This window comes from Gopherus evgoodei, chromosome 1 (assembly GCF_007399415.2).
Source record: "Gopherus evgoodei ecotype Sinaloan lineage chromosome 1, rGopEvg1_v1.p, whole genome shotgun sequence".
Taxonomy (NCBI): Eukaryota; Metazoa; Chordata; order Testudines; family Testudinidae; genus Gopherus; species Gopherus evgoodei.
Genome location: NC_044322.1, coordinates 164,681,240 through 164,693,456, shown reverse-complemented (window position 1 = coordinate 164,693,456; position 12,217 = coordinate 164,681,240). Strand labels below are relative to the sequence as shown.

Genomic DNA, 12,217 nt, shown 5'->3' with positions numbered 1-12,217 from the left:
GCACCGGGGATGTACCCAAGGGGATGCAGGGGGTGTGTGCGAGACACGCTGAGCTCGACTCCTGCAGCTTCCCGCCCGGCAGCGGCGCACGAGCCCACGAGCTCCGGGCACGAACAGCCGAAGTCTCCGCGCCTCGCCCCACTCCCGCAGGCGGGGGCGGGGCTGACGCCTCGCGGCTCTCCCTCAGCGCCCAGCCCCGCCCCCAACTCGGGCCGGAAGTGCTCGGCCCCGCCCCGGAAGTGCTCGAGGCGGAGAGGGGCGCGGGTTGGGACGGGAGTGGGATGGTTCCGCTGCTGCGCTAGTTTTGCACCGGAGCTAAGATGGCGGCGCAGACGCAGAGCGGGATTCGCCTCAGCGCGGTGAGCGGGCGGCCGGGCGCCCTTGCGGGGGACTGAGTTGGTTTCTCCCGCCTTCCCCCTCGGGTGCGTTCCCTGGGGGCCGCTGCTGCTGCTGCTCCAGCTGCCCGCACCCCCCGACCGAGCCGTGTGCGGCCGAGCCCGGCAGGGGGGCGGGCGGAGGTCTGGCCCCGGGCAGGGAAACCTGCGCTTCCGAAAACCAAAACACCGCGGAGCCTCCTGGCGGGTCCCGAGAGACGGGCCGGGGGCTCGGTCCGCGCCGCCCTGGGGAGTCCGAGTGGGCGGGGAAGGGCCCTGGAGGGGCGTTTCCACCCTCTGCTGGTGGGGGGGTGGCTGTGCGGGAGGGGCTCGGCGCTCTGTGCCCATCTGGCGGCGGGGATGGTCGTCGCTTGGCTATTGTGGGCGGTGTCATCGGGGCTGTTTGGAAACAGGAGGGCGAGGTAATGAGTTGAGCTGAGGCATCCCTCAAGTGTTTTGGGGAGGGGGACTTGAGAGACACTGCAAACGCCTTTCGATTTGATGCTCTGGCCCTGCCTATGGAGGTCACAGGACAGGTTTGGGCAGGAAGCCCGAGATTGGGAGGCGGCGGCGAACAAAAACACTGCTAGATTTAAAAGAACATGATCATTCAGTGGGGTAGGCAATTGTCAGGGACCTCTTCAGGGGAAACCTGCTGGCACCCACAGACACCTGCAGAGTTATTAAACAGCTAGGGTTTCCTGTGTCCTTCTCATGTGATGAAAAGGCGTAGATACTATGCAGAATTCTTGTAGCTGTGTGGGTCCTATGGTATTAGAGACACGAGGTGGACAAGGTAATAGATCTTCTATTAGGCCAACTTCTTTTGGACAAATAAGAGAGACAAAAATACCATATCAGTTGTGGTGAACACTTTTCATAAAGCGATCTCTCTATATCTGACGTACCAGTTGTTATCCTCAAAGGAAACCTGCACAACACTTCCAAAAGATGAGTGAGAGCTTAAATTCATAATTTTGTTAAACACTAAAAATCATGGTTGTAATGAAGGCACTGGCTTCATGGCTTATTACAGTAATCTGTAACCACAAGCCCTACTTTTTGTCATATGACATATGGGTGTTAATGGGCCACTTCATCTTGAATGGTCCCTTAGAATATGTGCTAACGATTTATGTTGAACTGTCTTGTATTTAGTTGTGACACTCTGAAGGCGTGTCTGCACTTCAGGTACAGGTACCTGGAGGAAGAAACCCTCCTGTTCACATAGTGCTGTGTACACAGGAAGTTTGGTGTGTACTTTACTGCTGAGTGACATAGTTATAACCACATAAGTCCCTAGTGTATACTAGGGCTCAATACCTTTCCCAGATCTGAAAAAGAGCTGTGTGTAGCTTTAAAGATTGTCTGTCTCACCAACAGAACTTGGGTTTAGATAAGAGAGGCATGTAGAGCTTTTGTTTTTAAAAAAAACTTTTTCCTCTTACGCTATTCTTTGTGTTCCCACTGTTGGGACTAAAGAGTACTTTGTTTTAAGAAACCTCATTTTGGGCCACTGCAATCCATTGGTCACAGATTCCCAAAGGAAGGACAGTAGGCACCAAGCTAGTCAGATCTGTTGGGTGAACACAGTTGATATGCAGGCTACTGTAGCCTAGGACCCATTCTATGAGTGGGAGAATAGCAGTATTGTCCAGGGGAGAAGGCATGAAACCTGAGAAGCAGACTCAGAGAGATCAGTAGGGGGTCAAAGGCACAGCTGACCATGATAGTGGCACTAGCATTGTCCATGGCTGTGACTATAACCAAGGGCTAAAACCAGCTGACCAAATCACTTCAAAGTTCTGGATGTTTAAAAATGACTAGTAATATTTAGGGTTGCCAACCCTCCCGGTTTTGCTAGGAGTCTGCTGGCATCAGGTTCTATATCCCAGAGGCTACTCAAACCAAACCGGGAGATTTTAGGCCAGTAAAAGTTGGGAGCTGCAACGGGGCTAAGGCAGATTCCCTATCTGCCCTAGCCCCATAATGCTCTTGGAAGCGGCCAGCATGTCCCTGTGGCCCCTGGGTGTGGGAGGGGCTCCGTGTGCTGCCCAAGTGCTGACTCTGCAGCTCCCATTATCTGGCAGCTGTGGCCAATGGGAGCTGCGGGGGTGGTTCTTGTGGGTGTAGGCAGAGCATGGAGCCCGCTGCCCCTCACCCAAGTGCCGTAGGGATGTGCTTGCTGCTTCCAGGAATGGTGTGGCGCCAGGGCAGGCAGGGAGCCTGTGTTAGCCCCGCTGTGGCGCTTTCCGAGGTAAGTGCCTGATGTAAGTGCCTCCCGACGGGAGCCCTCACCCCCTCCACCTGGAGCCCCTTCCTGCATCCAAACTTTTTGCCCCATCCCTGAGCCCAAACTCCCTCCCAGAACTTGCACCTCGCACCCTGTTCTGCACCCCTACCCTAGGCTCAGCCCGGAGTCCCTCCCACATTCTGAGCCCCTTAACCGCAACCCAGAGCGTGCATCCCCCCTGGTCTCCAGCCCTCTACCCCAGCCCGGTGAGGGAGAGCAAGTGATGGAGGGAGGGGGGATGGAGTGTGTAGGGCAGTTCCTTGGGAAACAGGGCAGGGCAAGGGTGTTTGGTTTTTTGGGTTTTTTGTTTTGTTTTGTTTTTTTTGGTGATTAAACAGTTGGCATCCCTAGTATTATTTTTGTTTTCTAATAAATGGGTCCTTCCAAAAGAAAAGTGATTCTAAAACTTCATGCACAATTAAATACCATTCAAATACAGTGTATAAGATAATCAAAACAAACAAATCTTATTTTCAAAAATCAGCTGTGTTGTTTGCAGAAGTAACTTAATAAAATCTATAGTGGCTCTGAATTTTTTTAGAATGGAAGTTTTGCTAACGTTACTACTGTATCTATGAAGTAAAATTATAGTTAGGAAGATGAAGATTCAGAAACCTGCTTATTTAGAAGTATGGAACTGAATAGGTGAAAGAAGATAAACATTTATAGTCTCAAATGTTCACAGTCAGTGCATTGAACTAGTTAAAATCTCCCAGAATCTTTCATATTCATGCTTAGTTTTTATTGTGGAAATTCACTAGTATTTAAATTGTTGTAATGTCTGTTCTTTGTACATGCAGAATATGTCAAAAGCAAGATGTATGTTCTGTTGAAGTTTGCTAAATATGCATTTTGCGCTAGGTACGTACTGTTAGTGCAGATGGTTCCGCGATTTATTTTCATCTGGACTGTTATGTACAAAGCTAGAAAAAGTGTGTAAGGTGTGTGAGATAATATAATTGAAAATTCCAGATTCCATCTGTCATAAACAAGTGGAAAATAAAGATGAGCAGAATTAAGCTTATAAAGTTGGAACAGAGGGGAAAATGTAACTTATAAGAGTAAAAAGAACGAGGAGTACTCATGGCACCTTAGAAACTAACAAATTTATTTGGCCTTAAGCTTTTGTTGACTAAAACCCACTTCATCAGGTGCATGGAGTGGAAAATACAGTAGGAAGATATATATATACACACACACACACACGCAGAACATGAAAAGATGAGGGTTGCCTTACCAACTCTGAGACAAATCAACTAAAGTGGGCTATTATCAGCAGAAGGAAAAAACACTTTTGTAGTGGTAATCAGAGTGGACCATTGCAAACAATTGACAAGAAGGTGTGAGTAACAGTAGGGGGAAAAATTAGCCTGGGGAAATAGGTTTTAGTTTGTGTAATAACTCATCCACTCCCAGTCTTTATTCAGGTCTAATTTGATGGTGTCCATTTTGCAAATTAATTCCAGTTCTGCAGTTTCTCCTTGGAGTCTGTTTCTGAAGTTTTTTTTGTTGACGAATTGCGACTTTTAGGTGTGTAATTGAGTGTCCAGGGAGGTTGACGTGTTCTCCAACTGGTTTTTGAATGTTATAATTCTTGAAGTCTGATTTGTGTCCATTTATTCTTTTGCGTAGAGACTGTCTGGTTTGGCCAGTGTACATGGCAGAGGGGCATTGCTGGCACATGATGGCATATATCACATTGGTAGACGTGCAGGTGAACCTGATGGTGTGGCTATGATTAGGTCCTATGATGGTGTCCCTTGAATAGATATGTGGACAGAGTTGGCAAGAGGCTTTGCTGCAAGGATAGGTTCCTGGATTAGTGTTTTTGTTGTGTGGTGTGTAGTTGCTGGTGAGTGTTTGCTTTGGGTTGGGGGGCTGTCTAAGCGAGAACTGACCTGTCTCCCAATGTCTGTGAGAGTGAGGGATTATCTTTCAGGATAGGTTGTAGATCCTTGATGATGTGCTGGAGAGGTTTTAGTTAGCGCAGCCTCCCCCTTCCTTCCTTGTGCCTCCTGCCCACAGCAGTCAGCTGTCACGGTGTTCAGGAGGTTAAGGGGAGGGGGAGGGAGAGTGAGGATGCAGCCCTGCAGGCAGGAGGCACAAGGAATGAGCAGGGAGTTGCTGATCCATGGGGTGGGTTGGAGGGAACCTAATGGGGGGCTGCCAGCTCACCCTTGTTCCAAGCCCCTACCCACTAACAGGCGGCAGCCAAACGACGTTATATGCAAACAGTGCACAATTTTTAGTGAGTATGTTCTATAATAGATCAGTGACAAAACAACATTAACTGAGATGACATTAAGTGAGGAGTTACTATACTCGCTCATTGATTAGTGCTACAACTTCTGGGGGCAAATTCTGTGATTCTTAGCAATGTAGAAATTTAAGCTGCTTTATGAATTATTTCTTAGGCCTTGGCTACACTGGTGCTTTACAGCGCAGCAACTTTCTCGCTCAGGGGAGTGAAAAAACACCCCCCTGAGCGCAGCAAGTTACAGCGTTGTAAAGCGCCAGTGTAAACAGTGCCCCAGCGCTGGGAGGTAATCCCCACGTGGAGGTGGAGTACTTGCACCCAGCGCTGGCGCTGCGATCACACTCGCACTTCAAAGCGCTGTTGTGGGAGTGCTCCCAGGCAGCGCTTTGAAGTTGCAAGTGTAGCCATACCCTTAGTGCATTGTGAGAGAACTTATCTGTTCTTTCTGGGAACACAGGGAAAATTGTTGGAAGGCATTGGACTAATGGTGGCACCCAGTGAAGCTCGCCTGCGTCCAAACTTCAGTAGTTGAACAGTTGATGAGCTGTGTTCACTTCTGTGGTAACGTATATCTCTTGGGCCTGCCATTTTGAGTTAAAAGCACCACTGCATTCTAATTAAGGAGTTTTGTGTGTGATGCTCAAGTATAACTCAAGTTAACTTTGCAGTGAGACAAGGCCAAAGACATGTTAAACCTTTGAGTTCTGCTGGACAGTGTGTGAGTTTTAATTTAATCAATAGAAAAGGGTTCGAGCATATGCCTCATGAGCATGTGTTCCTGTTATGTGCATTGGGTTCCATTTAACTCTTCCATGTATGTAATAATTGCTTTTCAAACAAGCTTTACAACATTCATGTGGGATGAGCAATGTTATTAGAGACAAAGTTGGGTGAGGTAATATCTTTCATTGGACAACCTTTTAGTATTATAGCACTAGTGGCTTGCCTGTTAGAGGTGTGTGTGTGTACATATACATATACAAAAATCTAAAAGTACCCAGGATTAAGCTCTCCATAGGAAGTTAAAGATTTCATGCAATAACCACTCCCTGAAGGAAGCGACAGAGTCCTGTGGCACCTTTTAGACTAACAGACATATTGGAAAAGCAGCAAAGAATCCTGTGGCACCTTATAGACTAACAGACGTTTTGGAGCATGAGCTTTCGTGGGTGAATACCCACTTCGTCAGATGCATTTACCCACGAAAGCTCATGCTCCAAAATGTCTGTTAGTCTATAAGGTGCCACAGGATTCTTTGCTGCTTTTACAGATCCAGACTAACACGGCTTACCCCTCTGATACTAGACATATTGGAGTGGGTATAGAGTTTATGCTCCAATACGTGGGTGAATACCCACTCCAATACTTCTGTTAGCCTATAAGGTGCCACAGGACTCTGTCACTTTTTACGGATCCAGACTAACAGGGCTACCCCTCTGATACTTCACTCCCTGAAAGTCATTAAGGATATTGTGTGAGCTAAATCAGTTCTTTGTGCAGGTGATTAGACCTTTCTAAGTTGCCTTTGTGTTGCAGAGTTGCTGTGTAAAAGTATTGATGGGCCAGCTTTCGGGCCTTGTTGTCTCCCTGAGCAGTGTGGGACTAGGACTTTCTCAGCCCTGGGCTACATTACAGAATTACTTTGGTATAACTGTCACTCGGGGGTGTGAATAATCCACACCACTGAGGGCTTGTCTACATCAGAAAGTTGCAGCGCTGGTGAGGGAGTTACAGCGCTGCAACTTTGAAGGTGTACACATCTGCAGGGCACCACCAGCGCTGCAACTCCCTGTTTGCAGCGCTGGCCGTACTCCCGTTTTGTCTCGGGTGTAGAGGATCCAGCGCTGGTGATCCAGTGCTGGTAATCCAATGTAGACAGTTACCAGCGCTTTTCTTGACCTCCGTGGAAGGAGGAAGCCTCTGGTAATCAAGCTGGTTTCCTTTCCCGGTTTGCTCTCTCGGTCCCGGAGCCACCCAGCAAACCGCAGGGAAGGAGACCTGCTTGCTCGGGGTTCCGGGACCGAGAGAGCAAACCGGGAAAGGAGACCAGCTTCGCCGCGGTTTGCTCTCGCGTTCCCGGAGCCACCCAGCAAACCGCAGGGAAGGAGACCTGCTTGCTCGGGGTTCCGGGACCGAGAGAGCAAACCGGGAACGCCGCGGTTTGCTCTCGCGGTCCCGGAGCCACCCAGCAAACCGCAGGGAAGGAGACCTGCTTGCTCGGGGTTCCGGGACCGAGAGAGCAAACCGGGAAAGGAGACCAGCTTCGCCGTGGTTTGCTCTCTCGGTCCCGGAACCCCGAGCAAGCAGGTCTCCTTCCCTGCGGTTTGCTGGCTGGCTCCGGGACCGAGAGAGCAAACCGCGGCGTTCCCGGTTTGCTCTCTCGGTCCCGGAACCCCGAGCAAGCAGGTCTCCTTCCCTGCGGTTTGCTGGCTGGCTCCGGGACAGAGAGAGCAAACCGTGGCGTTCCCGGTTTGCTCTCTCGGTCCCGGAACCCCGAGCAAGCAGGTCTCCTTCCCTGCGGTTTGCTGGGTGGCTCCGGGACCGAGAGAGCAAACCGCGGCGAAGCTGGTTTCCTTTCCCGGTTTGCTCTCTCGTCCCGGAACCCCCCTTGAAGCCGCCCAACAGCGCTGCAGTGTGGCCACATCTAACACCACTTGCAGCGCTGGTTGCTGTAAGTGTGGCCACTCTGCAGCGCTGGCCCTATACAGCTGTACTAATACAGCTGTAACAACCAGCGCTGCAAAATTTTAGATGTAGACATGGCCTGAGTGACATAGGTATACTAACCTAAGCACTGGTGTAGACAGCGCTATGTCAGCAGGCGAGCTCTCTCACCAATATAGGTACTGCCTCTCATGGCAGTGGAGTTAAGTCAATGGGAGAGCTTGCTCCCATTGACTTAGAATGTCTGTGCCAGAAGTGCTACTTTGGAATAGTTGCATTGGTGCAGCTGTGCCACTGCAAGTTTGTAGTGTAGACTTGCCCTCGTAGAAATGCAGGGGTGTTTAGGGAGAGAAAGTGTCTCAGAAATTAAGCAGTTATATTGGTGAGTGTGTCCTGGAAACAGGCAGAAATGCTTTACTTGAGGTATCTGCAAGAAAGAGTTGCTTATGTGCCATTTACTACCCCCATTCAAGGAAATAGAATTGGTGTGCGTTTTGTATAAACAAGTTACCTGAAGAAAATACCTGACTCCACTTCAAACAGAAAACTGACCTACAAGGTCCTGATTTCTGCTCTGCTTGGCAGAAGGTCAACAGCATAGTATCTGTGGGGATAACGGACAGGGTGACTAGCTCATGGTTACTTAGGCCTTGTGTACACTAGAAAGGGTTTCCTGGTATAGCTGTTCTGGTCATTCCTAGGGATAGAATCTAGGAGCTTGACTATCGAAACCGTGAGTCACCACTGCTTGACCTAAAGGAGCTATTTGGTTAGGGGTAAATAAGCCTTCACTAAACAGACCCAGTTACTACAGGGACATGATTGTACACACTAAGAGCAGGTCTATACTGCAAAGTTTAGTTGGGAGAGGCGTCTTTCAGGTGTGTGAAAAAACGGTACCCCCTGTCAACACAGCCAGGCCACCAAAAACTCCAGTTTAGATGCAACTGTGCTGGCAGAAGGGTGTTTCTATCGTCATAGCTAATGTTGTTCGGAAAGGTGATGTTACAGTTCTGGTGGAAAAACTCCATCTGTCAGTATATGCTATGTCTGCACTATGGCACTCCCCGTTATAGCTATGCTGGCAAAGCATTTGTCGTATAGACAAAGCCTAAGCCAATGTATTGCTCCTCTTGGTGGTTTCCCCCATTAAGAATAAGTTCTTGTTACATACCTAAAGCTAAAGATTATTCTTTTAGCTCAGGTGATTGAGGCTTGTGCTGGAGAGCTGAGGTTTGGTTCCTCTGATGACCTCTACTGTCAGTGGGCATGTAATTGCAGTTTGTTACATGTAATACTCATGGTGGAATTCTGGGCCAAAAAATTAAATTCTGCACACAATATTTTAAAATTCTGCAAAATTGTGTTATTTTGACAAATAAAATATGCAGAATATAATCACACCAGTTTCAATTATTTTTGGTCATTTATTTCAAAATATTTGTCAGCAAGTATGTCTGTAGCAATACAGACAAAAGAGTCAGGAAATGTTTTTTGACAAATAGATTCCTTACTAGGCATATTAATACAGAACTTGGAGTAATAATTCATTTAAACTACAATACAGAACCGTATTTCCTGCACCCCTCAGAATCAGTGCAAAGGCTTGGGGGAGTTAGGGGTAATGGAGGAGCTGAAGGAGAAGGAAATAAATTGCTGGGAAGGAGCCTGGGAGTGAACTTGGAGGGCTATTGGGTATGGGTGGGAAAAGTATGGAACAGGGTTTTGGGTTTTTTGGAGGGGGGGGTGGGAAGGGGTGAGGAGGGATTGTCAGGGAGCTTCCCCTGTGCAGACCCTGGCTGATCTCTGGCCTCTCCCATTCAGTCAGGCACATCTGCCCCCATCCCCATGTGTCTCTGTACTCTCACCCAGTCATCCCACTGGCCCTCTGTGTCCCTGTACCCCTCCTCCTCCCCCATGTGTGTCTGTGCCCTCACCCAGCCACTCCCCTGGCCCTATGTAGCTCTGTACTCCCTCCCCCATGTGACTCTGCCCTCACTCAGCCACTCCCCTGTCTGTGTGTCCCTGTATCCTTCTCCCATCACCATGTCTCAGCCGTGACCCAGCCACTCCCCTGTCCCTGTACGCTGCCCCATCACCATATCTCTGTGCCCTCACCCAGCCACTCCCCTGTCCCCCTCTCCCCGTCCTCATGTGTCTTTGACCTCACCTAGCCACTCCCCTGTCCCTATGTGTCTCTGTACCCCTCCCCTGTCCTCACTTAGCCACCCTATGTAGCTCTGCACCTCCCTCAGGAGTAATGTAATATTCTCCAAAAAAGAGAAACCAACTTCATAGGATGACCTTGAGGACTCTAGTCCAGAACACAGCATAACAACAAGAGCTAAATCTTGCTGATCATTCACTTTCTTGAAGAATATTGATAATAAAAAAATCTGAAGAATATATCCAATATTTAAGTATGGTTACTTGACACATTTGTTGTATAAAATAGCTAAAGTAAATGTCACAGTATTTAATAGATATTGTCTTTCACTTTATATTGTGGAAGGAAACAAACTGAGCTAACACTAACCTTTTTTTGTTTTTTGTTTCAGCTTTGTCCAAAGTTCTTGCACACAAATTCTACCAGTCACACTTGGCCATTCAGTGCAGTTGCAGAACTTATAGGTATCAATGCTTTGTTTATTGAATATTCGACCCCTTTGTTTTTGTTTAAATTGTGCAGTGACTTTGACATTAAAAGTTAAATTCAGCTAAAATAATTATTGTAATAGAAAGTGGAGGGGAAATAAGGTTTTAAATTTTGATTCTATGGTACATAGACAGCAATCAAAAGTTTCAATTTAGTCATATTTGAAACTTCCTTACATGTGTTAATACAGTGTATTATAATTTTAAAAAGAAACTTTTTTGCGATGTATGCTATTTGTGGTTTCTTTTGTTTAGAAGTAGATCTCTCAGGTTCACTTGTAGTAGCACAGTGGTATAATTTAGATTTTGAACATTGGTAGGGAAATGTTCAAATTTAAGACATTTTTTTCTCATTTAAAATCCATAAAATCATTTCTTAGGCTTTTGTTAAGTTTTCAATAGCAAAACTTAAATGTTGGACCTGTCTACTTGTAATAACAGATACTTGCCAGTAAGCCAAACTGCACTTCGCTTTTATATCTTTGTTCACAATTTCTAGCTTTATAAAAGCTAGAAGTTTGTGTTAGAAGACCTTTTTGAAGGTACATTTTCTCAGAATAATTTGTATCTCATATTTGATTGTCCAACAAGAAAATGTTTCATAACCTTATTTGTTAGCCACGTGCTCCCTTTTCCTGAACTGCAGTTCAGCTTAGTTAGGAGCATAGCTGGTTGAGAAGGACTAAAGAGAAACCTAGGAGTAGGGTGAGTGGGAGAAACTGCCCATTTCTATTGCCATTCAGTGGTGGTTTGAAGGAAACTGAGGCCAGCCTTAATGTTTAGCATCTGGTTTTGTGTGAAGATCATTCGTTGCAATCTAGATTTTTAAAAATAGGTTAGCTTTTTCCCTAATAGGCAGCAAATTAGTAACATTTTGTTTATACAAGGTACTGGAAAACAAGATTTTTTTCTTTCTTTTTTGATTATGATGATGTCTTGAGTGGAATTTTACATATGATATATCTTGACCTATAAATAGGGGCAGTATTGTAGAGGCAATAGTTTGGGGGCTGTGTGTATTGAAATTATTAATATAGGATACTACCATGACACCAGTTCAATCATAAATTCCTTTATTAAATCTGAAGGCCCAATGGTATTTCTGCAATTGCTCTAAATATGTCTAAAAGCTTAAATAATAAATATCCAAACAGTAACACCACTTATGAGCATTTGATTAAAAATATTTACAAAAGGGCTTACAGGGATGCTTATACTCATATTGGTTGGCTCCAACTTGTTCAGGCAGGTATTAGCAATGTTTACTTTCTTTAATGAACAAGTGATGTCATTGCCAAGTATTGGACCTTAGCTAAGGCCAGGTGAAGCAGTTTTTTATAATATATTTAACAAACTTATATAGACAATTACTTACTGTACCTGTTACCCAATGAACCAGGTTTTATTTCTGTTACTTCAGCACAAACCTTAAATAATATAACACGGGTATTTTGAAGGGTCACTGAAAGTTTAACACAACTGTTATGATTTCATTCTTTTTCACTACATGCATTGGGCATATTGCACACATTTAAAACTACAGTTCATTCAAGTTTAATGTGATCTGATATTCCTGCTAGGGGGTTGGAGGGGTGTTAGCCTCCCCAGATTGACTCAAAACAAAAGATTAATAATCAACTTTTACATATTTTATATATAATCTGATGACTTCATCAAAGAGATGAAAATAAAACTAAAATTTATTTCTGATTCTAGCATTGACATTCATCATCAAGTGTGTCTTCAGTATATGGTTTTTGTTTCAGGGTTTATGCTAATTTTTAAACAAAGTAGCAAAATCTCGCTGTTCGGTGCTTTGCAAAACTATGTGCTAGTCACTAGGAAAAAATTATATCCCCTCACCCCAAATTAGAGTTTGTGGCAGATGCTGTAATGAGGTATTGTATTACTACAAATTAATTTTGCAAAGTACCACTGTATATATACACTATGAAGAAATGTACATAATTAAAA

The 12,217-nt window shown here is 45.8% G+C and overlaps 1 protein-coding gene across 2 annotated transcripts in view; it reads left to right on the top strand.

Moving 5' to 3' along the window:
* The first annotated feature begins 228 nt into the window (after nt 1-228).
* The window catches only part of MORC3 (MORC family CW-type zinc finger 3), a 47,640-nt gene continuing 35,651 nt past the window's right edge, over nt 229-12,217 (top strand). For both annotated transcript variants that reach the window (XM_030578109.1, XM_030578118.1), the window contains exons 1-2: nt 229-359; nt 10,147-10,219. In XM_030578109.1, the coding sequence (XP_030433969.1) occupies nt 321-359; nt 10,147-10,219 (112 nt within the window). In that variant the 5' untranslated portion in view covers nt 229-320. The remainder of the gene's footprint in view (nt 360-10,146; nt 10,220-12,217) is intronic.